The sequence below is a fragment of the Peromyscus eremicus genome, chromosome X, assembly GCF_949786415.1.
Source record: "Peromyscus eremicus chromosome X, PerEre_H2_v1, whole genome shotgun sequence".
NCBI lineage: Eukaryota > Metazoa > Chordata > Mammalia > Rodentia > Cricetidae > Peromyscus > Peromyscus eremicus.
In genome coordinates this window covers 92,771,135-92,797,105 of record NC_081439.1, presented here as the reverse complement: position 1 = coordinate 92,797,105, position 25,971 = coordinate 92,771,135, and the positions used below count along the sequence as shown (strand labels likewise).

Sequence of the window (25,971 nt, the reverse complement as noted above, 5' to 3'; positions counted from 1 at the left end):
GCTTCTTCCAAAACCCCTGCTTCTGTAGCCAGAAGAGCCAGGCCCGTGTAGCACAAGTATACCACTTTACACACCAAACAGCAGCTTGGAAGAGAGGTTGTGACCAAGTGTCATAAATGTAGGTGGACCACAGAGATGGGAGGAGCCGTTAGCTTTCCTGAGCTGAATTTGCTTTGGAAAAAGAATGTCCTCATCAGGGAAAGGTCTGGTACAGCGCTCAGTTCTCCCTTCTTTGTCCTCATGTACCATGGTCATGGGGTTCTAACTCTCTTTGATTTGCCTCATTTGCCCTCTTTTTGTCTCTTTCTATTCTTTGATACCTTCCAAATCCTTCTCCTTACTTTCTACTTATTTCTATGGGATGTCTAGGTGTCTCTTTATAGGGAGTCTTTCCCTTGGTGTCAATATCAACAGCCTAGTTTGACATGGGGAACACTGTTTTTTTTGTTTTGTTTTGTTTTGTTTTTTTATTAAGAGATTTTCTATTCATTTTACATATCAACCATGGATTCCCCTGTCCTCCCTACTCCCACCCCCCAGCCTTTCTCCCAACCCACCCCCCCATCCCCACCTCTTCCAAGGCAAGGTCTCTCCTGGGGAGTCAGCAGAACCTGGTGCATTCAGTTGAGGCAGGTCCAAGCCCCTCCTCTCTGTACCAACGCTGAGCAAAGTGTCTCAGCATAGGCACTAGGTTCCAAAAAGCCAGCTCCTGCACTAAGGACAGGTCCCGCTCCCACTGCCTGGGGGCCCCCTAAACAGTTCAAGCTAAACAACTGTCTCACTTATCCAGAGGGCCTAGTCCAGTACCACGGGGTACCTCAGCTATTGGTTCACAGTTCATGCGTTTCCACTAGCTTGGCTAGTTGACATGGGGAACACTGTTAAAGCTACCTGAGTTGGCTGACAAAATTCTCTGTTCATCTGTCTCCTTGCTTTATACTGGAGATGAGGTGAAGAAGATACGTGAATTTTTATTGTATACTTTCTTCCACTTTTTCATTCATCTCAAGCTGAAACACAACCTCTTCCATTTTCCAGTCCTTTGGGAAAAATAGATGTCAATTTTGTTCTCTGCCATCTACCTGAAATGCTTCCTCATTCTTCTGATGCCAAGAATCCTTACAATTTGGATTTCAATTTTTTTGTTTTGTTTTATTTTGTTTTGATTTTTGATATAAGATCTCACTATGTAGCTTTGGCTGGCCTGGAACTCACTTCACTGTGTAGACCAGTCTTAGCCTCGAACTCAGAGAGATCTGTCCACTTCTGCTACCCTACTGCTGGGATTAAAGGTATGTGTCACCACACTAAGACGGATTTCCTCTATACAGAAACACAGATTGCTCCTTATATTCCTGAATTATTCACATTCTCCAAACAGCTTTGTGCCTTTTTGTCCTATTCTGGGTCTCCAATCTCCATTACAATGTTATCCTTCCTACCAGCCTCTCCCAGACCACAGCGATATCCAGGATATCTTACCACTGATGCTTGCTCACAATCATGGGTTTCCCTATATAGTAGTCCTGCTCAAAGCTCTACTCTTAGTAACACATCAAGTCAAACTTTTATCTACCTGAAAGTTTCATATATCTCATAGCCCTCGTCAGTTTGTAAAATATTTGTAGCTGAAGGTTTTCCTGTGCTCGCCCGGCACCAAGGACCTCACAGCTGCTTATAAAATAATCACAAAGAAACTTAAATTAAAACTGCTCAGCCATTAGATCAGACTTATTACTGACTAGCTCTTACACTTAAATTAACCCATAATTCTTATTTATGTTTAGCCACGTGGCTTGGTACCTTTTCTCAGTTCTGCCTTCACATCTTGCTTCCTCTGTGTCTGGCTGGTAACTCCTGACTCAGCCTTTCTCTTCCCAGAATTCTCCTCTCTGCTTGTCCCACTTATACTTCCTGCCTGGCTACTGGCCAATCAGCAATTTATTTATTAACCATTCAGAGCAACACATCCACAGAACTTCCCCTTTTATTTTTTTTCCAAAAAGGAAGGTTTTAACTTTAACATAGTAAAATTACATATAACAAAACAATTATCAATCAAGAATTATAGTTATAATATCTAGTCTATTTATATTTGGCAAAATTAAAGAAGATATCCTATCTATCATGTATTTGTGAGTCTAAGGTTTCATATCTAACTTATCTCTTATCATAACTAAGGAAATTATAACTATCCAGTTTTCAACTACATCAAAGACCTCAGAAAGATATAATATTACCTAAGTAAACAGGAAATACATTGTAAGCAACTTTCAAAAATCTAGAATGACAGAGACAGCTGGCTGCCTGGACAGTCATCCAAAGTTCCTCTGTAAAGATGGGGCATCTGTCTTCAGCCCACCGGCATAGAGTCTCTCAGTCATTTCTCTCTGTGTTCTGTAGAATTTCTGGCATTTTCCTCTGCAAAGCAGGAACCTGAAGGACCATTTTGCCAAGCAAAGTTTAGTGGTCACCTTCCTATGGGTCCTGCATGTCCAGTCGATCAAGCAGTCCAGGCAAGAACAGTTTCTTGCCCAAATGGCTATTTTTGCCAAGAAGAAGATAAACTCTATATAGAGTGTCTTCAATGCCCATTGTCCTCTCTGAAGCAAATCGGTGCTGCCAGGAGCAGACATGTCTCACTGTCCAGAAAGTCTAAATTTTTAAAGCATTTTAAATGTCATATCCTGTAGGTCTTTGAAGATTACCTACTTAATTGAATTATATCTATGTATACCTGGAAAACTTAATATGACTATAAGTTTGACTATCATAGAAAACTAATTATTAATCTGTATTTTTCATTATCCATTACAATCTAAATGAGTTACATAAACATAATACCTCAAACAAGAATAGAAATATATATACAGTATAACAAAATTAAGTTTAAACTTGTATCAATAAACTAAAATCCATAGCAATGCAAAACATTTCTAAACAAGTTGTTGCTCTTTAAAAGTAGGTTCATTAATCTACCCTTTCATCCTATCATATCTATACTATCCCCTTTTCTTCTTTAGAAAGATTGCATTCATAATCAACCTGTTTGTTGTTAAGTGCTGCAGCTATTCCTCCAGACTTTCAGGGACTTGAAATAGCATCAGATAATTTTCTACAAGAGAAGACACAGAAAACTCAAAAGACAGACTTACCCTGCTCGACTTGTATGTCTGTCACCATCACCACTCATCCTTTCTCCCTCTATGGACATCCTTCTTTGAGCACGCTCTTGAGAATTGTTTTTTAATGTCTAAACTGGCATTCTGAATATGGCCCCTTGAAGGAGCAGACTTTCTCGCAGACTCTGTCCTGTTCTGATTCCAAAGTCTGATGCCCACACCATTAATCCACAATACCAACTGTTAATCTACAGTACTCATGGCTAATCCATATTACCCACTGCTAATCCACTGTACCCACTGCTAATCTACAGTACCCACTGCTAATCTATACCACCTGCTGCTAATCCATAATACCCACTGCTATTCCACAGTACCTATTGCTAAACCACAGTACCCACTGCTAATCCACAGTACCCATTGCTAATCTATAATACCTACTGCTAATCCACAATAATTATTGCTAACCCATGATACCTACTGCTAATCCACAATACCCACTGCTGATCCATAGTACGAGCATTAGTTTGGGGCTAACTACTCCCAGGGGCTCATAACAACTCCTTGGCCACTGTCAGGCACCATTCTCCTAAAGAGCATAGTATTGGAGCTTTACAGAAGTCAGTTTAAGTGGCATCACTGCCTTTTCTCCCCCCCCCCTTGTTCACAGCAGACAGCGATAACTTAATGCTGAATCAAAGGAAACAGTCTCAAACTCCAATCCAAATTGATTTGCAACTTGGAATAAAAGCAACATGTCTTGATTTAAATGTCAGGCCCACTGTTGAGTGATGATTTAATAACTTTTATGAGGGTTTCTGTCACAGCAAATTCAACACTGGAATAGAATGACTCAGAAAGGGTGTTAGAACTGATGCAGGAGCACACAGAAAGGAACAGACTTATCTTAGCGCTCATCCGGAAATTGTATATAAAGCTAATTTGCAGTAAGAGCCTATTCTCTTCCCCTATTCTGCCACCCGAGCTTCCTCTTTGCAGACACCCATGTACGGATGTGCAGAAAACCTCTAGGTGTGATGCCAACTCATTAGGGTTATTTTCTGAGGACACAGGCCTGGAACAAGTTTAGAACAGAGGTTCAGAGGCAGCACATTTGATTCAAGGGCAAGGAACAGTAAGCATCACTGTTTCTCAAGAGATTTTAAGAATTGATCTGGTTCCAGTGTCCTATCTTTAGGGAACTACTTAATTACTTTTCCCCATCTTAATGGAGAGTTTAGACCCAGTGGATTTAAAAGATATTTTCCTAAGTCTACAATCTCCTAGCTCCAAAGAAATTGGTATTTTTTCCCTGAACACCTAAGAAATTTCTTAACTTAATGTTTTCCAGCATTCCTTCTTGTGCAGTTACTTCCTAATCAAGAAGGAGTCAAGCATAGCTATTCAGAACTGAGAACATCCCATCTTGTTGGGTTAATCCCTCAGTCAAATAGATGCCCTTTGAAGAAAATTTAAATCATAAACATCTGCTGTTTGCCAAGATGAAGGTTCTTCAGTTTTGATAACATTGATATTTTGGCTAGACCATTTTTCTCATAGAGAATGGCTTTGTGTGTTGTTAGATGCGTGTGTACTGTGTGCTTGACTGTAGGTCAATGGTTATTTTCTGAAGTGGCCACATACTTTCAGTCTTTTCCATATAGCTTTAAGGTTCCCAAACTATGCTTTCAACATGAGGCATCTCAATGGGAAGGAACACTGTTCTACCTCACTTATATTTGTAAATATATACGTGTGTGTATGTACAAATATATATTTACAAATACATATGTAAATATATTTATGCTCATATACTTACAAATATATATATGTATATATATGTGTATATATATTTAATTTTTGAAGCTGAAGTGGGGGAAGTAAAAGCTATTGTGTACAACTAGTTGGTAGATGCCAGAGAGGTGCAGTGACTAGAAAAACTATTCTCTGAATATCACTTCTCTAAACAAAAGAATTTTTCATCCTGAAATATAAATATAAAATATAATTGAGAAAGCTTGCTCTATCTAATCATGCCTTGGTTAACAAAACAAAACAAAACACCACCAACAACAACAACAAAACCAGTCCACTGTTCCACACTGCTTGTGAGAAAGGTCAGAGCTAGCTTCTTTCCTAACGTAGATTTGGCTTATCATATTAGTTACTTTTGCCTTGCCAGACCCAAGACATGTGACAAAAATAAGTTAAGGGGATAAATACTGACTTTGGCTCACAGATTCAGTCCATCATGTTGGGAAAGTAGAGTTGTTATGCCTATGACAGCTGTTGCCAAGACCTAGAAATCAGGCAGAATAGGCAGAAACTAGGTATGCTAGCCTCCAAAATTCCACTATTAATGATAATTTGCCAGCCAGATCTTACCTCCTGAGGACTCCACATTCTTCAAAATAGCACCATAATTTGGGGGAGCACACACACCCAAGCCAGTGAGGGATATTACAGTTGTAATCCATAGCTACATGTTATTTGCAATTTTACCCTATGTCTGAATGGTAAACTACTTCTAAACACATTGTATTCCTTCTCATTCATGTAACTTTGTTCTCTCTGCCGAAAGTGCCTATTTCCCATTAGATGGAGGAGACAGAAACAGAAGGATCTCTAAATCTTTCCAAACTGACAAACTCCAGGTTCAATGGCAAGTGATTGAGGAATACACCTATGTTGACTTCTGGCCTCCATGCTCACTTTTGTGCCTACACACATGCCTACACACACACACACACACACACACACACACACACACACACACACACCACAAGGGATGGGGTACTGGAGCCCAGAAAATGACATGATTGATTGCTCCTTCCCATAAAATTTAGATCACAATAATTTGTATCTCCTAACTTTTTTCTCCTGGTATAAATGAAAGGCATCTATTGAACTTTAAATCAAGCCTTGTCTTGACACCGTACCTCTGAGACTTTGAAGTTGGCCAAGTTATTTTGCTTCCTAAAACTCACTTGAACAGACATAAGCATGATAACTGTGAGTATCAAGTGAAATTGCAGTATTCAACATATTGGGTGCTATCTAGGACTGATGTTGTATGCCTACGATCCAGCACTTGGGTGACAGATGAAGAGGATTGTAAGTTTGAGGCAAGACTGGTCTATATAAAGGGTTTGAAACTAGTCCAGGCAGCAAAGAGAGAGACCATGTCTTTAAAAAGTTGATACATAGTTGCTATTAGATAAGTAGTCACTAGCAGAACACCAGTATCAACAGTACATCTAATAATGGGTTTAGAGTTGACAGTCTGGTGGACTTCCTTAAAAGTGGTTAGAAGTGAAGAGTGGCATCCCATTGGTATTGCTTCCCGTTTCTCCATCTTTCCGTGTCAGACTCTTCTATCATTGTCCAAGCACTTGTTGGAGTGCCTGACAGTGATTATTAAAGTGGAACAATGGTTCTAAAAATATATATTTTTGCTCGTTTCCTTTTGGCAATACCAGATATACAGCTGCCCTGTTTCCTCAAGCAGATAACATGTATGGTATGAAAGATCTATTTCTTTTGTTTCTCTTTAGCTTCCTGTACAGCAGAAGGCTGAGACTTTAGTATTACTCAGTGGCTTAACTAGAGTGTTTGTGAGAAGAAATTTAGAATGCAGTTGGGATGGCTATAGGAGGACCTTGGCATTGGCTTAACACCTAGTGGTAACTGGTTCTTCCTTTTGAAAGGCTTATTGAGGCCTTTATTAACATATATTTACCCAGTATAGCTGCTCACGCTGTCCGTTTGCTTCCTGATTAGGGCTTTGGAGTAAGGCATGTTATGCATATATTCTTTTCATCTACAGAAACAAGTCTTTTTCTGGTCCCAGAGTGCATGTACCTAATAAAAATATTCCTGCTGCTCTAATGAGGGGATGACCTGGTGGGAGAGTAAAGAGACAGAAGTGTGATGCCCTTTCTAAACTAGATAAAGAAATGTTGAGGGGCATGAAGTTGCTTAGCAATGGGTACACCTCAGGGATGTCATCTCAGCAATGGCTCCTGCCTATTCTGCAATGTTAGCAGATTTTAATTGGAGAAGCTAGAAGAGAGGTTCACCAGGAGTATTTGGTAAATTGATTCTAGGGTCTCCTATTTAGAGCTGATCAAGCCATAAGAGGTAACCTTGTGGTAGATTAAGAATAAGGCTAAGAAAACCACAAGGGAGCATAATATGAGATTGAGTATTAGAGATTTGGTCTAAATTCCTGACTCTGCCTCTCTGCACTTGAGACAATTCCTAAGCCTTATGTTTATTTCTAAGCCTTATAAGTCTGGAAAATGGTTAGAACAATATATGTAATATTATGCTAGCTGAAGAAGGTTTGCCCAGCTCCAGATTTCCCTGAATTTCCAAAGCATTTGTTTAGAGTGTATGAATGAATTGGGAAAAATCTCCATCTCATATATATGGAAAAATAAGGTAAGAAATAATATAGAGATATTGGCAGATGACTTCAAGTAGACTGCCATATCCACACTCCACCATTGTTTTTTCATGTTGAAGCCACTTTACAGATAGATGCATTCTTTTCTCTAAGGAGGCATCTCTATCAAAACTATGCCCTGTCAAGACATGGAGCATTGTGGAGGGTAGTGGGGCATGTGCACAAATTAGAACAAAGATTAATGATACATGTTTATGAAAATATCATAATGCATAATAAAGTCAATTATTTTGTATGCTAGTGTCTTAGTTATTAGGTAACTTATAAAAGGAAGTATTTAATGTGGGGGGCTCATGATCCCAGAGGGTTAGAGTCCATGACCATTACAGTGAGAAGCATGGGCACAGCCATGTAGGCATGGTGCTGGAGCAGTAGCTGAAAACTTGCACCTGATCCTCAGGTATTAGTCATGGGAGTTAATTGAAAATGACACTGGCTTTTGAAACCTCAAAGCCTAACCCCCAGTGATAAGCATCCTCCAATAAGCTCACACTTCCTAATCCTTCTCAAACAGTTCCACCAATTGCAGACCAAACATTCAAATCTATGAGCATATGGGGGCCATGTCATTCAAACCACCATAGCTAATTTAAAATAGCAGTTTAAAAAAGTGTTTAAAAATCCTTTCTCATCTCTCTGATAGCATTGGTAATCTGACTTTCATTATTATTTTGGTTTGGGCCACATGAGTTTAGGAAGAGTTCCATGACTCCCTAGGTCTATTGGCAAGGTACTACCCCTTGGAATGACTGACATTTGGCACATGTCAGGATAGGAGATAAGGTAATGGCTATTCAAGAATAAAAGAAAGGAATGGTGGTAGTATGATACCCTCTTGTGAGGGAATTTGAGTTAGGTAGGTCAGAAAAATTTGTAGGAAGTAATTAATGAGATCTTAAGAATTACAGAACATTGACCAAACAGAGAATGTGATGGGAAGTGTATGTATACATATAGATACACATGAAGGAAGCATTTTAGGCAGAGGGAACACAATGTGCACAGACTTTATAGTAAAAGGGCCGTGGGACATTCAAGACATTAATAGAATATTACTTTGAGTTTTCAACATCCCTGGAAAATTTAGATGAGCATGGTTTGTGTTGATGTGTGAAAGTGAAAGTGCATCCAGCTTCAAAGCACTGTTAGAGTAGATCTGACATAGTGGAATTATACTCACTATGGTAACAACACTGGAATCATCAGCCAAAAAGGATCAAAGACCCCTTTACTATGAAGGGAGGAACTGGCCAATTGCAAACAATGTGAAACGCAAAGTTTTCCCCAATATTTTCTCCAATAGAAGTAGCCATGTATGAGATGCTCAGATGGATTCATAGGTCTTTATCTTTATTGGTTGGAACAACTTGGGCCTACTGCAATGAATAAAAGGCTTCTAGTAGGTGGCAAGTCTTGAACAGTATTCTGTGTAAGATATGAATCAGTGAACAGGAGGACAGAAGGTGGCATTTTAAGGAAGAGATGGTATGAGCAATGTCTTAGTTAGGGTTTCTATTGCTAGGATGGAACATCATGGCCAAAAAGCAAGTTGGGGAAGAAAGGGTTTATTTGGTTTATATTTCCATACCACTGTTCATCATAGAAGGAAGTCAGAACAGGAACTCAAACAGGGCAGGAGATGATGCAGAGGCCATGGAGGGGTGCTGCTTACTGGTTTACTTCCCCTGGCTTGCTCAGCCTGCTTTCTTTTAGAACCCAGGGCCACCAGTCCAGGAATGGCACCACCCACGAAGGGCTGGGCCCTCTGCCATTGATCACTAATTGAGAAAATGTCTTACAGCTGGATCTCATGGAGGTATTCCCTCAGCTGACTCTCGTTCCTCTCTAATGACTCTAGCTTGTGGCAGGTTGACAGAAAACCAGCCAGTATAAGCAATGGCTTGGTAGCGTAAAGGCTATTGAGGTGGGAAATTTGGTAGAAACTAGGAGGCATGAATGGAAAAGCAAAGCATCATAACTTGAACCCATCTGAAACTCTTTCCATGACACATCAGCAATTTTGATGTGAAACTTAAGGTTTACTGGGTACCATGGGAATAAAAATAATTGGTATTTGTTCAAATGTAGGCTTGAAAATACAGGTTGTTATAAACATCAGTATTCACATCTTTGACTTGATGTAGTCACACTAACTTTCTGCAAGACTGTAGGATACAGAAAGATCATTGCCTATTTCTCTCCTCAGGACCATACCACAAATTTGTATAAATAGGCACCTACTGCCATTTCTAGAGTCCTACTTGCTCAAGTGCTTTATTTTAGCAGTTAGACATTCTAATAACTCATTAAATAATAGCTCTTTCTTAAAAGCATAGATCTGTCAAACAAGGTGACCTACTTTTATAAAATGGCAAGAGGTGAGGTGGATGTGTTTAAGCATGTGACATTTTTTTCTTATCTTTCAAATGGAAACTACTCCATTTTAAACTTAACTTTGATTACAATGTATACTTTCTAATAAGTACTAAAAGGTTAAATTAAAATAGAGACACATGATAAGAAGGAAGGGACTTGATTTTGTCTGCCTCATTGCCTAATGATTCAGGACGAGGATCTTTTAGAGAAGCATATGTATGGTAATATATCTCTTTGGTTAAAAATGTAGTGCTTGTGAAACATCATTAGGCATGGTCCATAGTCCAACTCTACTACTGTCTAGCTGTGTAAGTGTTCACAGCATGTGCCTTGTCTGCCACATCATTTATAACAAGAGTATCTGGGTCATGGGATTGCTGTGATGATCAATGAGGTATATGTGTAAAATACTTAGTATAATGCTTGATATTCCATTCTCTTTCTCCTGTCATCACTGCAATTAGTATTGCTACAATGTCACCACCTGCACCAGTCCCAGCTTCCTACTCTAATAAGAAATATAGTTTTATAAGGTCTTGCTAAATCATGGACCCGCAAACAGCAAAGGAGGAAACAGGAAACATAGTTTACATCACTATTTTCTGTCCTTCCTTTAACCATCATATCCCAAAGAAGGTGTGTCAAGAACATACTTTTATAAGGGGAAAAAATCATGGGGCCTCACTCCTAGACAAAAAACTACAGAAACTAAAGGATGTTGAGAGAAGGGGAGAAATAATCTTCTCCCATGGAGGAATCCCTTAGCTGGTTATCCAATTCCAAGTGGTCACCCCTGAAATCCATGCACACATGCACACACACACGCACACACACATGCATACACACACATGTACACACAAGCACACACACACACACACACACACACACACACACACACACACACACACATCAGTAGAAATTAGGGAAGAGGCCAGGAAGAAGGGGGCGAGTAGAGCTTGGGAGAAAGGAAAGGTAATAGGTAATAGAGGGAAATTGTGTGATTACATTTTAATTAAAAATCTACTTTCAGAGATTATGTTTACAGTTTATTACCCAAAAGGATATATATAAGAAGACAAGTTAACTTTTATGCTTCTTTCCCTGTTTCCACAGGAACCTGTAGACTTGGCTGGGCCTATTACTGTGCTGGGGGCGGAGCCGCTGCAGCCATGTTGATCTGTACCTGGCTCTCTTGCTTTGCTGGAAGAAATCCCAAGCCAGTCATGTTGGTGGAGAGCATCATGAGGAATACCAATTCTTATGCCTTGGAGCTTGATCACTGCCTCAAACCTTAAGCTTTGAAAGAAGATTTACTGAAGAGGGTGGGAAGGGGAGGGAAACAAGCCCTGGAAAGAGGTACTAAGCCGAGGCAGCCACCTACTAGTAGTGTAGCTTAGTGCTTGCATGCTTTGGAACCACTTGCCATTCATTTTCACATTCCCATAGAACTCTAAGTCCATGCCAATCTATACAATTCATCTAGCACAATGATTCTCTCACTCATTTGACAAGAGTTTCCACTGACCATACAAGTTCCATTGAGACCATTTATGCAAAACAAGGTCCTTACTTGAAAAGTCACTGTACAAGCAAGAAACTGCTCAGAGTTCTATAATACTTCCTTCCCACTTACTTTAAACCTTAGATGCTGTTCAGTAGCAGTTGTACTGAGAGGCACTAGGAGATGGACTAAGCTGGTTCCCATCCATTCATTTGCATGGCTCTCCCTGCAGTATTTATTGTTACCCACAAACATATCTTGAGTATCACTATGCAAAATTTTTGTGACTTTCTCAGTTCTCTACTTTGTCCTGTTTTTCTCTCTCCTCATGCATGGGAAAGCTTGGTGGAAGGGTAACTTCAGAGGGGAAAACATTAATCATATTTGCTTGCATATAATCTGGGTACCTTTCACATTATGCTTTAGAATATTTACAGAATTTTCTACTCTTTCTGGGCAATTGGTATCAAAATATAATGGCAAAGTGTTCCCTAAACCCTTCTAGATACAGAAATGTTGTTCATTGACTATTTTGAGTCAAGGCTAACATTAGTGAGGAGTTCAAAAAATATGCAGTCTCAGTGATGATGACAAGGATGTTTTTGCTGTATTCTCCTTGAAAATTTTACCAGAGTTTATTATGTGACTAGGAAGTCTGCAGTGACATTTGTCCCAGTGATCATCTGTAGTGTGATAGAAGTTTCTCTGTCTGCTTTAATGACTGCTCTTCAAATCATCTTGCTTCCATCTGGAATGAGTTAGATATGAAAGAATACAGCCATGATGTCACCTAGGGCTGAAGTATTTTTAGGCCTGGCTTCTAGCCCATCTGTGATCAAGGCTGATGGATGATGGAGAATTTGGTGTCTCCCTGGGGGAAATTAGTCTCACCCCTTCCCTCAGCTCATTAAGGCCAGTGTTATTATTCCATAACTCCAGCTTTAGGGACAAGGGAAGGATTGTAATTCAAAAGGCCAGCTCATCTGTTTTTACTCCTAAACATTCCACCATCGATTTGGTCCTCCTAGAGGGAAAACCTAACAAAGCTGGCTTGATTAATTGTAGACCGTACCATAAAGAGTCAGAGTTCTTATGTTTGCCTCATGCATGTAACTGATTTCAAATATATACTCCATTCATAGTCATTCATAATTAATTCATTTAGTCATTCATTTAGGAAACATTTCTTAAATATTCAACACTCTGTGACAAGCACTAGGCTTCAATGATGAAAATAGTTTCTCAGCCTAAAATGAGTAGTGGTGAGTTCTCAACCAGCATGTCAATAAATAATTGTCAATGTGTTAAGTGCTAGGAAAGTTAAGGTTGGGAGGGGGAGGGGTTAAAGGATCACAAAACTAAGTTGGTGGCTTAAGGGATAATAGGGAAGTCTTTTTTTTTTTTTTTAAAGTGATGACTAAGATGGGTTTGAGAAATGAAGAGAGGGAGCTAATCATCAAAGGGAAAGGTGCACAGGAACAAAAGCCTGGGGACAGAGTGAGGATGAACACCAAGTTTCAAAACACAAGGTGCCCCTATAAGGAAGGGGCTCCTTGTCACTCAGACCTGCCTCAGCTGAATGTGCCAGGCTCTGCTGACTCCCCATGGAGCCTTACCTTTTCACTGGAGGGACTGGGGGTTTGATGGGGGAAAAAGCTGGGGGCAGGGTGGGAGGAGGGAAGGGAGGGGGATCTGTGAATGAATAAAAAATTTCTTAAAAAAATAGAAAAAAGCCCAACTGACCAACATGGCACTGTAAGGGAATAGTAGCAATATTCTGTGTAATCCAAGGTAATGAGTTCGAATTGTAACCTAAAGGATAGCCAGGGAAAAGGAAATCACACAAGTGCCTTTGTGTTCGTCCAAAGATCTACAGCAAATAATGAAAGAGGATAGGGAAAGGCTAGAGATATTTACATAATGGAGGCACAAAATGAATAAATTGTGAACAAAGGATGGAAAAGGGGGATGAATACAACAAAAGATATAGATTGAGCCTTTCCACTTCAAAATCCTTCCAAATCTAAAGTAATTTAAAATTGTTGACCTCAAAAATAAGTTCCAGAGCATTTCCCATTCTATGTTTCTTTTGGGGATTAAGAATGAGCAATTTATATAATACATGCCAACATTCCAAATCTAAACAATTCTGAAAATTCAAAGGCAGCCTTGGCTGTATAGTGAGTTCAAGACCAGCCTGAGATACATGAGAAATTGCCTCAAAAAAAAAAACAAACCAAAAATTATTCTGCAAAACAAAATACAATAATGTAAACAGGTATATTTATTTGTTGTTTATTAGCTTGGACATAGGTAATTTGGTTCTCACTGAAGTAAACTAGTAACATCTTAAAACATATGTGCAGTATTTTAGTTTCATATTTCAACAGTTTATATTGTTGTGTGTTTTTTTATGATTTCCAATGTTACTAAAACATTAGACTAAATTTTTGTTCTCAGAGTAGAAATTTCAAAGGGGATCCAAAAATGCTGGACTTTTAAATACACTTTTAGTGGGATTTAGCTTGTTGAATACATAACTTTTTAAATTGAAAAAAATTGGAACACTTACGGTTCCAAGCATTTTGGATAAGAGATACTCAATTATGTTCCTAGAAAGTCAATTCTTTGTCAACACATGTAGGTGAGGCCAAGTAAAAGTTTAGAATGATCACTCTGGAATATGGGTGATATCAAGATGGGGATTACAGATCATAAGCAACTGATGTTCAAATTCATGTTGAATGTGAATTCCTCCTAGAACACAGATTGATTAAATATTTAAGGTAAAGAATGTTGACAAAACTTTCTGGAAACAAGTGTATCTTGAGTTCATAGCATTAACTTACCCAAGTAAGATGACTCAGCATAGCTAAAACAAAACTTTAAACAGCTCAATCCTCACATTCATTTTGTAAACATTGTAATGCAATCTTAATTTAAGAGGGCACAGTCTATGAAGAACACGTGAAATGGTCAGGAAAAGGCAATTCAACTAGATGATCTCACTTTTTAGGATATGGAAATTTCTGGAATTCTATGGGACAGAACTTGTGCAGGCGAATGTATATAATAGTATCCTGGGGAAATCACCGGCAATACATAAGGAGTTTAGATAAGTGTAACAGAAGAACACATGATGGTATGTGTCAGGTAAAGGGCACCCACAAGCAATAAAAATTGACAGGCATAAAAATCCTAGGAATAGAAGGGTAGCCATTCCCATTGTTAAGACCGAAGGAGTAAGGGAGGAAGTGGCGTTATTGAAAGCCAGCAATAACTGCATTGAAAGAAAAGGAAGAGGCCACCTGATAGGAGTTGTGGCTTTAGAGAGCACAATGTAGTTTCTGTCTAAATGAAACACAAAGGGAAGGAGACAGGGTATGAATACATGTCTCACTCTCTTCCTGTTCTGATAATCATCCCGTGCTCACCATTAGCCTGACTCAGCCAGATGCTAAATGGCAAGGAAATCTTTGCTATTGTCCATAGAACTCAACTTCCTTTGGTGATGTGTGGGTAAATCGAAAAGAACAACTCCATGAGTGGTTTGTACTCTGCCAACTATCATTTCCTATTATACTGTCTCCAAAGACGGATCTATTTAACTTCCCTTTAAGCCCAGCTATCTGAACACAGTGAAGTAGTCGCACTGACTGGGGTAGGGATTGGGTGGCAGCACTAAGAAGGAGGATGTTAATTTGAAAGAACTGACTGGGGTAGGGATTGGGTGGCAGCACTAAGAAGGAGGATGTTAATTTGAAAGAACTGACTGGGGTAGGGATTGGGTGGCAGCACTAAGAAGGAGGATGTTAATTTGAAAGAACCTTGAGAAAGGGGACTACAAGGAATGGAGAGAGGGGAAACTACAAAAAAAAAAAAGAAAGAAAGAAAGAAAAAAATTTAAAAAATGAGTTGTAGGTAGAAGACAGAATGTTTCCATATGTTTTTAGGAAAATGGAACCATATTTGAAAAGGATTTTCCTCTTATGAAGCAATCAGCCCTGAACAACTACATTTTCAGCATGAATTTAAAATTTCCCTCCATATACCTGGTTTCATTCCACCAACCCTTGTTTTGTCATAAGTGTTGGACTAAACTAGTTTCTCCCTACCTCTTACCCACACCCTGTGGTCGGGATTATACTCTTGAATATGAAATTTGTGTCTTCTGGTTGCAATGGTGTAGAAAGGAAAAAAGAAACCATAGGTCTGGTGGGATTCTGAATGCGTGAAAAGGGGACCCCAGAGACCCCATTGTTTGAGCAAGAAGGCTTCGGTGAAACAGACACTTTAAAAATTGTCAAAGGAGCCTCACTATAGAGGATGCTGATCCCTTCAGAATGTTCCAGGGGTACAGTAGTAGTCAACATTTTGTGTCTATAGCAAGCTGTCTGAGCCTATTTGCTAAGGAAAGATACTTATCTCACAGTTGTCAAAGTTCAAAGTCATGATACCTGCATTGGCTCAGCTCTAGTCAAGGCTCTTTTGACGGTATCATATGAAGATATATGGCAACAATTAAACTTAGTGTACCTTGTTACAGGATCTAGAGACTCAAAGTTTGGACTCAGGTTTTTATAATATTTTATTCTCCTGGGAACTGAAAAAGAACCATTTAAAACCCTTTCAAGAGTTTATATCACAACATCCAAGAACATCCCACTAGGTCCAACCCAGTAAAAGATCCCCCTCCATAAACCAAGTTTTCTATTCATGGGCCTTTGGTTGAAAGAAAAACCACATTGTAACCATGGCAAATATTTTCTTTAGAGTCTAGGATTCACTCCCCATAGCAATACAAATGTGTATCAGTTTCAAGAATAATTTTATCCCAAGACAGCTTAGTGATGGGAACAAAGAAGTTTCAAAGAAAGTAATAGTGGATGTATTTTATAAGAGGTGGAAGATATCCTACTTGGTGGCCTGGGGGGAAAGGTATGCTATTTCTAGAGCTCACAATCAATCTCCAACCAGGCCCAGTAAGCAGGATCCTTCCAAGGAGTCATCTCCACTCCATGTCCTTGGGTTGAGAATATTTTCAAAACTAGAGGGGGTAGAGCCGAAGGATAATTTATCCCTGGCTTGTCCCACAGATGTAGAGAGAAGCATTTTCAGCTTCAATTTTCTTTTTGTCTACTTATGAGATTAGACTCTCCCAGGGTTGATCTCTTTTCTAAACGCATCAAACCCCCACTGAGTCCTCAAAGCTAACAGCAAATAAACAGTTGCTATGTGTGCACACAAATGATTTAAACTTTCATTATACGGAGCTGCTGATATGTAAGGAGGCAAAAGTAGGAGGAGACAAAAATGTTTGCCTGGTTTTGACTGCAGTGCTATATGCTGCTACTTCTCCTTCTCCAAAAGGAAGCCCTAGAGAACAGTACTTGGGAAGGGGACACTGATGCCAGGCTGTATGCACATGGACAGCACCCTGGTATTGCCCCCCTTTTATGTAATCCCTCTACTATTTAAAGGTACAGGGTGGTTACAGATAGGAAGTAGAACATATTCAAGAGCAATAAAATAGGGTAAATGAAGAACTAAACATCTTCCTTTCAGAAAAACAGTGCTGCCTCCAACTCTTGTCTACTAGAATCACATTTGGGGCAGTTTTCCTTAATAAGGTCTCTTGTTATTGTGTGCAGTTAAAAGACTGTCCTCTTAGGCAACAAAGCAGAGTGAATGTAGCTCAGGTTTTATAGCCAGGCAGATCTAGGTCTAATCCAAAATATTTCTTAGTTGTATGACCTGTAGTCAGTTTATTTAACTTCTCTCAGTTTCTAAACTTTCTAAAACATGTGGCCTGCTATTAACCATCTTGATCTCCATTCCAGCAGCTCTAGGAAGTTCTAGTCATACAGTGGCATGCCATCAAGCTCTGCAATAGGCTATGTGCTTTAATGTGCACCCATAAATGAGAACCATTGAATAAAATATTGATGCCCAAACTATCATTTCAAGGGAAAATTTCTTTGAACTCCAGACTAATGTGTCCAGCTTCCTACTCCACATGACTATTTGGATGCCTAGTAGGTTTGGTAAATTACATGTATTTACAAACAAGATCCAAGCCTTCTGTCTTAGCATTTTATTGCTGTGAAGAGACACCATGACTATGGCAACTCTTATAAAGGTAAAACATTTAATTGGGACTGGCTTACAATTCAGAGGTTTAGTCCATTATCATCATGGCAGGAACCATGGTGGCATGCAGACAGACATGGTGCTGGAGAGGTAGCTGAGAGCTCTACCTCTAGATCTGCAGGCAAGCAGAAAGAGACAGTGAGCCACTAGGCCGGACTTGAGCTTCTGAAACCTCAAAGTCCACCTGGGCAGTATTTCCTGAGAGTCAGCACACAGACACTGTGTTACAGAGGTAGCTAAGGTTGTATCTCAAGCCGGCAGCTGAATTCGGTAGTCTAAGAGTCACCCAAGTAGTACTGGTTTTGAAGGCATGAAGGAGTCATGGAGAGCAACTGAGGCTTGGTACTATGAGAGGCCAGGAAAGGCCATTGGTGAAGGTGCAGCCTCAGTGGCAGTTGAAGGTCCAGAACTGAAGGGATCATACAAAGAAGTTGAGGCTTGGCACCATGAGGAGAGCCTATGAGAGGCTACTGTTGAACATTCAGCCCAGTTGTGGCAGAAGACCCCAGTGTTTTGGAGATGCCTGTACTATGGGGTGACCAGCATGGACAGCAACGGCAGTGGTGTGAAGCCAGCCAGAGCATAGAAGACAAGCTGTGTGTGCTGCAGAGAGCAGAGCCAGAGAAGAGACCCAAGCTCTTTGGAGGAGCCTAAAAGATCATGAGTGGATCCCAGACATTGGATGTTGAGTTATTTATACTGTTGGAGTTTGGTTTTGCTTGGATCAGATTATGACTGTGCCCTGGTTCTCCCTTTTAAAGTGAGAAGGTATTTAATTTAATTCTGATTTTTTACAGGAGCCCACAGCTGAAAGACAAGAGATTTTGGATTTTGAGAGATCAGATATTTTAAAGACTGAAATTTTAATGTGTTGGAATCTGTAAAGACTATGAGACTTTTTATTAAACTTATCTATATTTTTAATGTGAGATCGTGGGGATGAATAAGAAAGGAAAGGCTTAATAGTGATGTGCTTGTAAGTCAAACTGACAAGGGGTCAGTTGTGCTGGCTAGTCTTATGTTGACATGACACAGAAACTAGAGTTGTCTGAGAGGAGAGGAACTCAACTGAGAAAAAGTTATGGCTGTAGGGTATTTTCTTAATTAGTGATTCATATGGGAGGGTCCAGCCCATTGTGGGTGGTTCCATCCCTGGGCTGGTGATCCTGGGTTCTATAAGAAAGCAGGCTGAGCAAGCCATAGGGTACAAGTTAGTAAGCAGCACCCCTCTATGGCCTCCACATCACCTCCTGCCTCCAGATTCCTGCCTTGTTTGGGTTCATGTCCTGACTTCTTTCAGTGATGAACAATAATACTGAAATGTAATCTAAATATAACTCCTTCCTCTCCAACTTACCTTTTGGTCAGAGTGTTCATTGCAGGAATACAGAACCTAACTAAGATAGAAGGTAAGTTACCTTCGATGATTGTGAGTCCTACGCTCCAGTAGATTACCCTGCATCCATGTCCAAGAAGCTCGAAATTGATTCAGAGAGAAAGAAAATGAAGGATGGCAATGTAGTGGAATAGAAGAGGAATTATAATGGAGTCAATAGGGTGAATTTCATCAAAACTCATTATGTGTATGTATAAAATTCTCAATTTAAAAGTGCTTGGAGGAATTTATGAGTCCTCCATTTCCTAGGCTCCTACCTCCTATCCACATGCAAGTCTATCAATTTTTCTTTCAAGATATACTTCTTATCTGCCTATTTCTCTTATCTGTACTACTACCACCCTAAGACATGAGTGATAAAAAGAGGTCTTAGCTGAGCTCAGACTCAAATGGAGTATTCTATCCTGATAAAACATATCTCTCAAGCCTTCAGGAAACATCAGACTAAAAAATACAATTTTAGAAACATTTTAATTTGACTAAGAAAAAAGACATGATAAAAAGTTTCCATTTACAACAGCTACCAAAACCTTAAGACACAGAAGAGTAAATTTTATACAAAATGCAGCAAAACTTATAAAATATTAACGATAAAGAAGAGGTTTCAAAATGGAAAGATTTGATATCTTAAAGCATATTTGTTATTTTTCAAAGGAATTTGTAAATTAAACCTAGTTTCAGTAAATACCCTTTTTCTCCATGTAATTTACATTCTAATCTCCACAACTGTGTTCAGACATCAAGACAACATAAAGCTTTAATGATTAGCAAGTGTAATATTGACCTAGGGATAAACAAATAGATGAAGAGATTAGAGGATCAGGAAACAGACTCATGATTACAGAAAAATATATCTATGAGAAAAATTGTTTACATCAGCAAAGGAAGGAGAAACAAATCAAATAATACTGGGATTTTATTCATTTGGACAATAAAATAAAAAATATATGTCCACAACATAGCAACTTATAACAATTTCAAATCCAGATGGATAGGAAAAGGAATATTTATCTTTTCCCCTCATCACCCTTTAGCATTCATGCTCCTCCTGAATAGTTCTTCTGCTTTCATGGTGTGTGCATGAGTAGATGTGCATGTGTGTGTACATTTATATGTGTGTGTGTGTGTGTGTGTGTGTGTGTGTGTGTTTGTGTGTGTGTGTGTGTGTTTTAAATTTCACATATGAGAAAACAGATTATTTGTCTTTTAGAGTCTGGTTTATTTTGTTTGACATGATGATCACCACTTCTAACAATTAAACAACTCTGCAAATAATCCTCAATTTACAAAGAAAATGTAAGAAAACACATTTGTTAGGGTCTTGGAAGATGGTTTAGTTGGTAAAATGCTTGCTGGATAACTATGAGGTTCCGAGTTCAGATCCTCATCATACATGTAAAATTTGGGCATAGTGGTATGTGCCTGTAATCCCAGTGCTGGGTAATTGGAAACAAGAGGGCAGCTAGTCAGTCAGTTTAACTTAATGGGCAAACTACAGGTTCAGTAAGAGATTCTGTCTCAAAAGTGAGGTTAAGAACAATCAAGGGAGACACTCGATGTTAGGAGTCCTGACCTCCGTACACAAGTGCACATGTGTGCATGGGTACTCACACACAAACACAGAGATACAGGAAAAGGAAAACACACACAGATATGTACATAAACAAACAGATCACTAAATAAAAAGAAAATAGGATTTCCAAATAAGACATAAAAGGCGCTAAGGAACAGTATGCCTAATTCTGTTAAATAAATAAATAAAAAGTCCCTTCAGTGACAATGGTTGATTGATTTTTCTGGCCCCTGTGCTGAGGGGGGAAATGTGATTAGCTGCGGCTGGTGTGCTGTGCGGAATTGTGACACATGCCACTTCCAAACTGAAGTGTTTGCATTTTGCCAGTATGAGCCCTTGCAAAGCTTTCTTTCCATTCTCTCATGTTGCTAGGCAGCATTCTACTTCAGGCAGCCTGAGGCAATGAGGATGAGATAGAGGAGCGCTTCTAGCCAACCAGTACTGCATATTCATAAACAAAGAGAAAGGGCCAACTGAAGACTGGAAATGATATTTGTAAAGAAGATATTTACAACAAGGGTTTAATCTACCTAAATTATTTAAAGAACTACATATCAAGAAGGAAAAATGAACAATTCAATGAAAAGCACAGGCAAATATACAATCAAGTAGTTTAGTGATGAGAAGCCCTTGTAGGTTTTAACTGTCTAAAACTCAGGAAATTCAAATTAATGGAACAGTAATTCAATGAGTAGTACAACTAATTTATTTGCAAAAGGAAACATTATTTCATAATCACTCATTTGGTAGATTAGTGAAAATATAGTGATATTATTGGTGAGAAATAAGAATTATCCAAGTTAGTTGGAATATATATTGGTTTTCTATTTGTTTTTCTGTTCTGTGATAAAATACTGTGACCAAAAGCAAGTTAGGGAAGGAAAGGGTTTATTTGCCTTACTTGCTCAGGTCAAAGTCATTCAGTGATGGAAGTCAAAGCAGAAACTTGGAGGAAGGCTGCTTGTTGACTTACTTACAGACTCATGCATAGCTATCCTTCTGCAGCCTAAGACTAACTGCCCAAGGAATGGTACCACCTACAGTGGGGCTAGGCACTTCTCCATTAGAGAAAGATCAAGTAAAACCTCCATGAATATGTGTCACGCCAAACCGATTTGGGAAATCCCTCAATAGATACTTTCCTCTCAGATGACTCTAGGCTGTGTCAAGTTAATTGCAAAAGCTAACAACAATTGCTATAGACCTTCAACAGGAAAAAGGTCAATATTGAGTAAGTTGAAAATGTATTATAAATATACCTAAAGCTGGAAATTTTATCTTCATGAACGTGCTGTAGAAAAATTAGTAGAAGAGGCCAAAACCACATGAAATAGTGATTGGCAATGCCATTAATTTTTGGAACTGATTTATCAAATGTATAGGTAAAGAAATGGGAAAGTAAATTTGATACCGTATTTGATGGAAGTTAAAAGTGAATAACTTGGAGTCACATGCTGGGGTAGCTCTAAACATTATTTTCAGCAAGGCAACTTGAAGAATGGCCTCAGTGTACCTTTTACACAAAGTTTGGAAATATATAAAAATACTGTTTGTTAGTCATAGATTTTATTTTTTCAGAGTATTTGTGCATCAAATATTTCACAACTTTTATTGGAATAATATGATCAAACTTAGCAGAGTGTATTATTTGATGATGTTATTGATATTGGTTCAATAGAGAAACCTAACATCCAGAAAAAAAAGAAGCCACAGACATGTATGTAAGAGGGAATACAGACAAATATACACATGAAAATAGAAAAGAGTATTTGAAGATTGTTTTAGTAAAATAGGACCTTGGATACTAGCTTGTTGTTTTGATTTTGAATGTCACTATTGTTAAATTACTCTTTATATCTTGTCTATTTCAGATGCTAATCAACGTCATTGGTACACTTCCTGTTGGGCTCAGTGAGACTAATTTTACACGCTTTCATGTTTGTCTCTAGTTCTAGGCAGATGTCGAACTTTAGAGCTCCAGATAGGGTTAAGAAATGTGAAAATATTAGTTCCAAAGGCAATATTGAGCTATTTTCCTCAAGCATGGCTTTATTCATGCTTTGCTTATAGTTTTTGCCCTGTTTTCTGTTGCTTATGTTAGTGAGATTGGAAATTTGAGAAAAGTGTTTCATGGTAGGGTCTCCCAGTATTCCATGTTCTGAGGCCTATCTTAGCTCTTCTAGACACAATCATCTCTCCCAATCTTGGTAGACCTGCCATGATATCAAGCTCAAGTGTTATACAGGTACTATTAATTAGCATCATGTGTTTTTAGGGTAGAGAATGTTATAATACAGTTCTCATGATTATAAGGTTGCGTATTTTTTGACCTTTGCTTAGGATTCTTTGAGGTGAATTTGAGAATAACTCTGTTTCATAAACATTATAAAAGTCTGTAAGAATGCTCATTCATGGTTGATTTAAAAAATAAAACCACATATGAACTTACATAGACTGTGACAGCACTTATAAGACTGCATGGATTCAAACCAGACAAAATCCCAGCACTAAGAGGAGGAAGTGAACACAAAATCCACTCCTAACTCAGAATCTATTTGTAATTGATATTTACTGGGAAAAGGAAAACCCTTTTTCTACAATGAAGTGTCACTGGGTATTTCAACCTCATGCCAATGCAGGTCCCATGCCTAGGAATAGTTAGTCAACACCAAAAGGATCCCATGTGTTTTTGTGGGGGTATTTTGTTTTTGTATATTTCTTTGTCTTTTTGATTTTCATTTTTGTGAGTGATTTTTAAGAGAGAAGGAGTATAAAATTGGGTGGGTAGGAAGATGCAGAAGATCTAGGAAAAGCTGGGAGAAGGGAAGGAATATGATAAAAGTACATTGTATAATAAAAATTTAAATAAAAAGAAAAAATGTATACTTTAATTCTGTTTTTTAAAAACTTTTTTGAGGTTGTACTCTAATTACAATATTTCCCCCTTCTCTTTCCTCCCTCCATATCCATCCTTATGAACTTCTCCACTCTCCTTCAAATCTTTGCCCTTTTCACTAATTGTTATTGCATGCATACATGTATATGCATATATATATATACACATATATTACTAAATATAACATGATCATTCCATATAATGTTCGTTGGATGTATGTTTTCAAGGTTGACTTGCTGTGGAAGGACTCTTCTGTATGCTGTGAATGTATATTGCTCTCATTGCTGGTAGTTGGACAGGAAGTTAAATAGGAAAGCCAAACTGAGAATGCTGGGGAGAGTAAGGACAAAGTCAGAGGTCACCAGCCAAATGTAGAGGAAGCAAGATGAAAATGCCATACTGAGAAAAGGTATCAAGCCACATGGTTAAATACAGATAAGAATTATGGGTTAATTTAAGTATAAGAGCTAGTTAGTAATAAGCCTGAACTACAGGCTGAGCACTTATAAGTAATATTAAGCCTCTGAGTGGTTATTTGGGAACTGGCGAGCAGGAGATAACTATCTGTTTATACTGACTGACCAACACTGGACAAGCAGTTGGTATGCTCATATCTTGGGAAGACCAATTCTCCCTCTCTTATCTCTCTTCAATTGCCTATAATGTTTTGTATAGAGTTGAGGCTTTGTAGGCTTTTCCCCATCCACTTTGGCATGTCTATTGGTGGTGTCCTTGTTCAGCTCCTTTTGGGACAGTTATACTAGTGAGATTTTATGAGTGTGGCTTCTGATGTTAATAGAATCCCACAGCACAATTTCATAGCAAACTCCTTGATCCTCTGTCTCTTGCAGTCTTTCTGCCCCCTCTTCTGCTGTATTCCTAGAGCCTCAGATGCAAAAGTGCTTTGTACATGTATCCATTGGGACAGGCCTCCACAACTCTGCATTTTGATTGGCTGTGTTTTTTTGTAATTCTAAAATTCTCCTGTTTTAACTGCTGTTTTCAAGCAGGCAGCCTCTGCAGTGACATTATAAGTTCAGCATTTCTACATTCAAACAAATTTGTATTTTCACAAGCCTTTAATTAGCATCCTCTTGCCTTCAAGGTACCATTCCTACTGTCACAATGAAAAGGCTGAATTTTCTTTTTAACAATTTCAATAAAATGGCCCTCGATGATATAATGCTATACCTACAGAGTGGTGCCTGACTCCATCTCCATCAGAGAAGCTTCTTCTTACAATAGATGAGAACTAACACAGAGTCCCACACAATTGAACAACATGCAGAGTGTAAGACACATTGGAGCACTCAGATACTTTTCCTCTGCACTCTCCTTGCCTAAGATTTAAAAGTTTCTCACATAACTTTCCTCTTTAAGTATCACATTTTCATTTTATTTTGCCCGTTCTTACCACAGATATGAATCAGAACACTGGCTATAGCCTCGCCACAGCATAAATGCTATGTTTTCTTTAACCTTTAATTCCTAAAGAAAATAGTCCCTTAATGTTTCATTTACCCTCATATGTCTTCTAAGGACACTAGCAGATTGCAACCAGGTTCTTTGCCAGAATGTAGCCAAAATGGCCTCAATCTCAGTTTACAATAGTGTCTCCATTACCCTCTATAACCTCATGAGGCAGGCCTTTATTGTTTTAGCATTCTGATCTTCCAATCTCCCACCAGAATGGCCTATTAAGGTATGCTACAGTATGCAAGGGCATTTTAGTCTGAAGTTTCAAGCTTTTCCACATTCCTCCCATAAACTGGGTCCAAACGTCTAAGAATCACACGTCTAGGTTTACCACAATAGAGGCACCACTTCCAGTATCAATTTTCTGTATTGGTTACTTTATATACTGCTGAGACAAAATACCTGATGAAAGTAACTTAAGGAAAGGTGCATTTTCCCTTACATTTCAGATATAACCCACTACAGGATGAAAGTCATGGGGTCAGGAGCTTGAGGCAGCTGGTCACCTTGCATCCACATTCAGGAAACACAGAGTGATGGATGCTGGTGTTCATCTAGCTTTCTCCTTTTTATTCCAGTCCTATAATCCAGCCAATAGATTGGTGCCACCTAAATTTATGGTGGATATTCCTACCTCAATTAACTCAATGTAGACAATTCTCATATACGACTAGAGTTTTGTTTCCATGATGAGTATAGATCAAATTAACAATCAATATTAGCCACCCATCAAAACTATCAAGCTCAATACATCCAATGATTGGGTTCACTAATTCATCCCCTACATGTAGTATATCTGACAAACTTAATGGAGGGGCCTCTTTCCTTTTCCTATTATGTTCTCAATCTTTGCAATATTCATCAATACTTTACAATAAAATATGTTCAAGACAGTGGGTCTCCAAATGAAAATGTCTTTCAAGAATGACAGTGAACAACTCTGGTTCTCACTAATTAGATGTGGCTTTGGGTAAGCTTTTTAACCAATCTCTGTCTTTGCTTTATTACCTGAA

General features: G+C 38.7%; 1 protein-coding gene across 1 annotated transcript in view; it reads left to right on the top strand.

Moving 5' to 3' along the window:
- The window catches only part of Lhfpl1 (LHFPL tetraspan subfamily member 1), a 40,002-nt gene extending 28,741 nt beyond the window's left edge, over positions 1-11,261 (top strand). Inside the window, exon 3 of the mRNA XM_059251327.1 lies at positions 11,080-11,261. Within this exon, the coding sequence (XP_059107310.1) occupies positions 11,080-11,261 (182 nt within the window). The remainder of the gene's footprint in view (positions 1-11,079) is intronic.
- Positions 11,262-25,971: the final 14,710 nt, after the last annotated feature.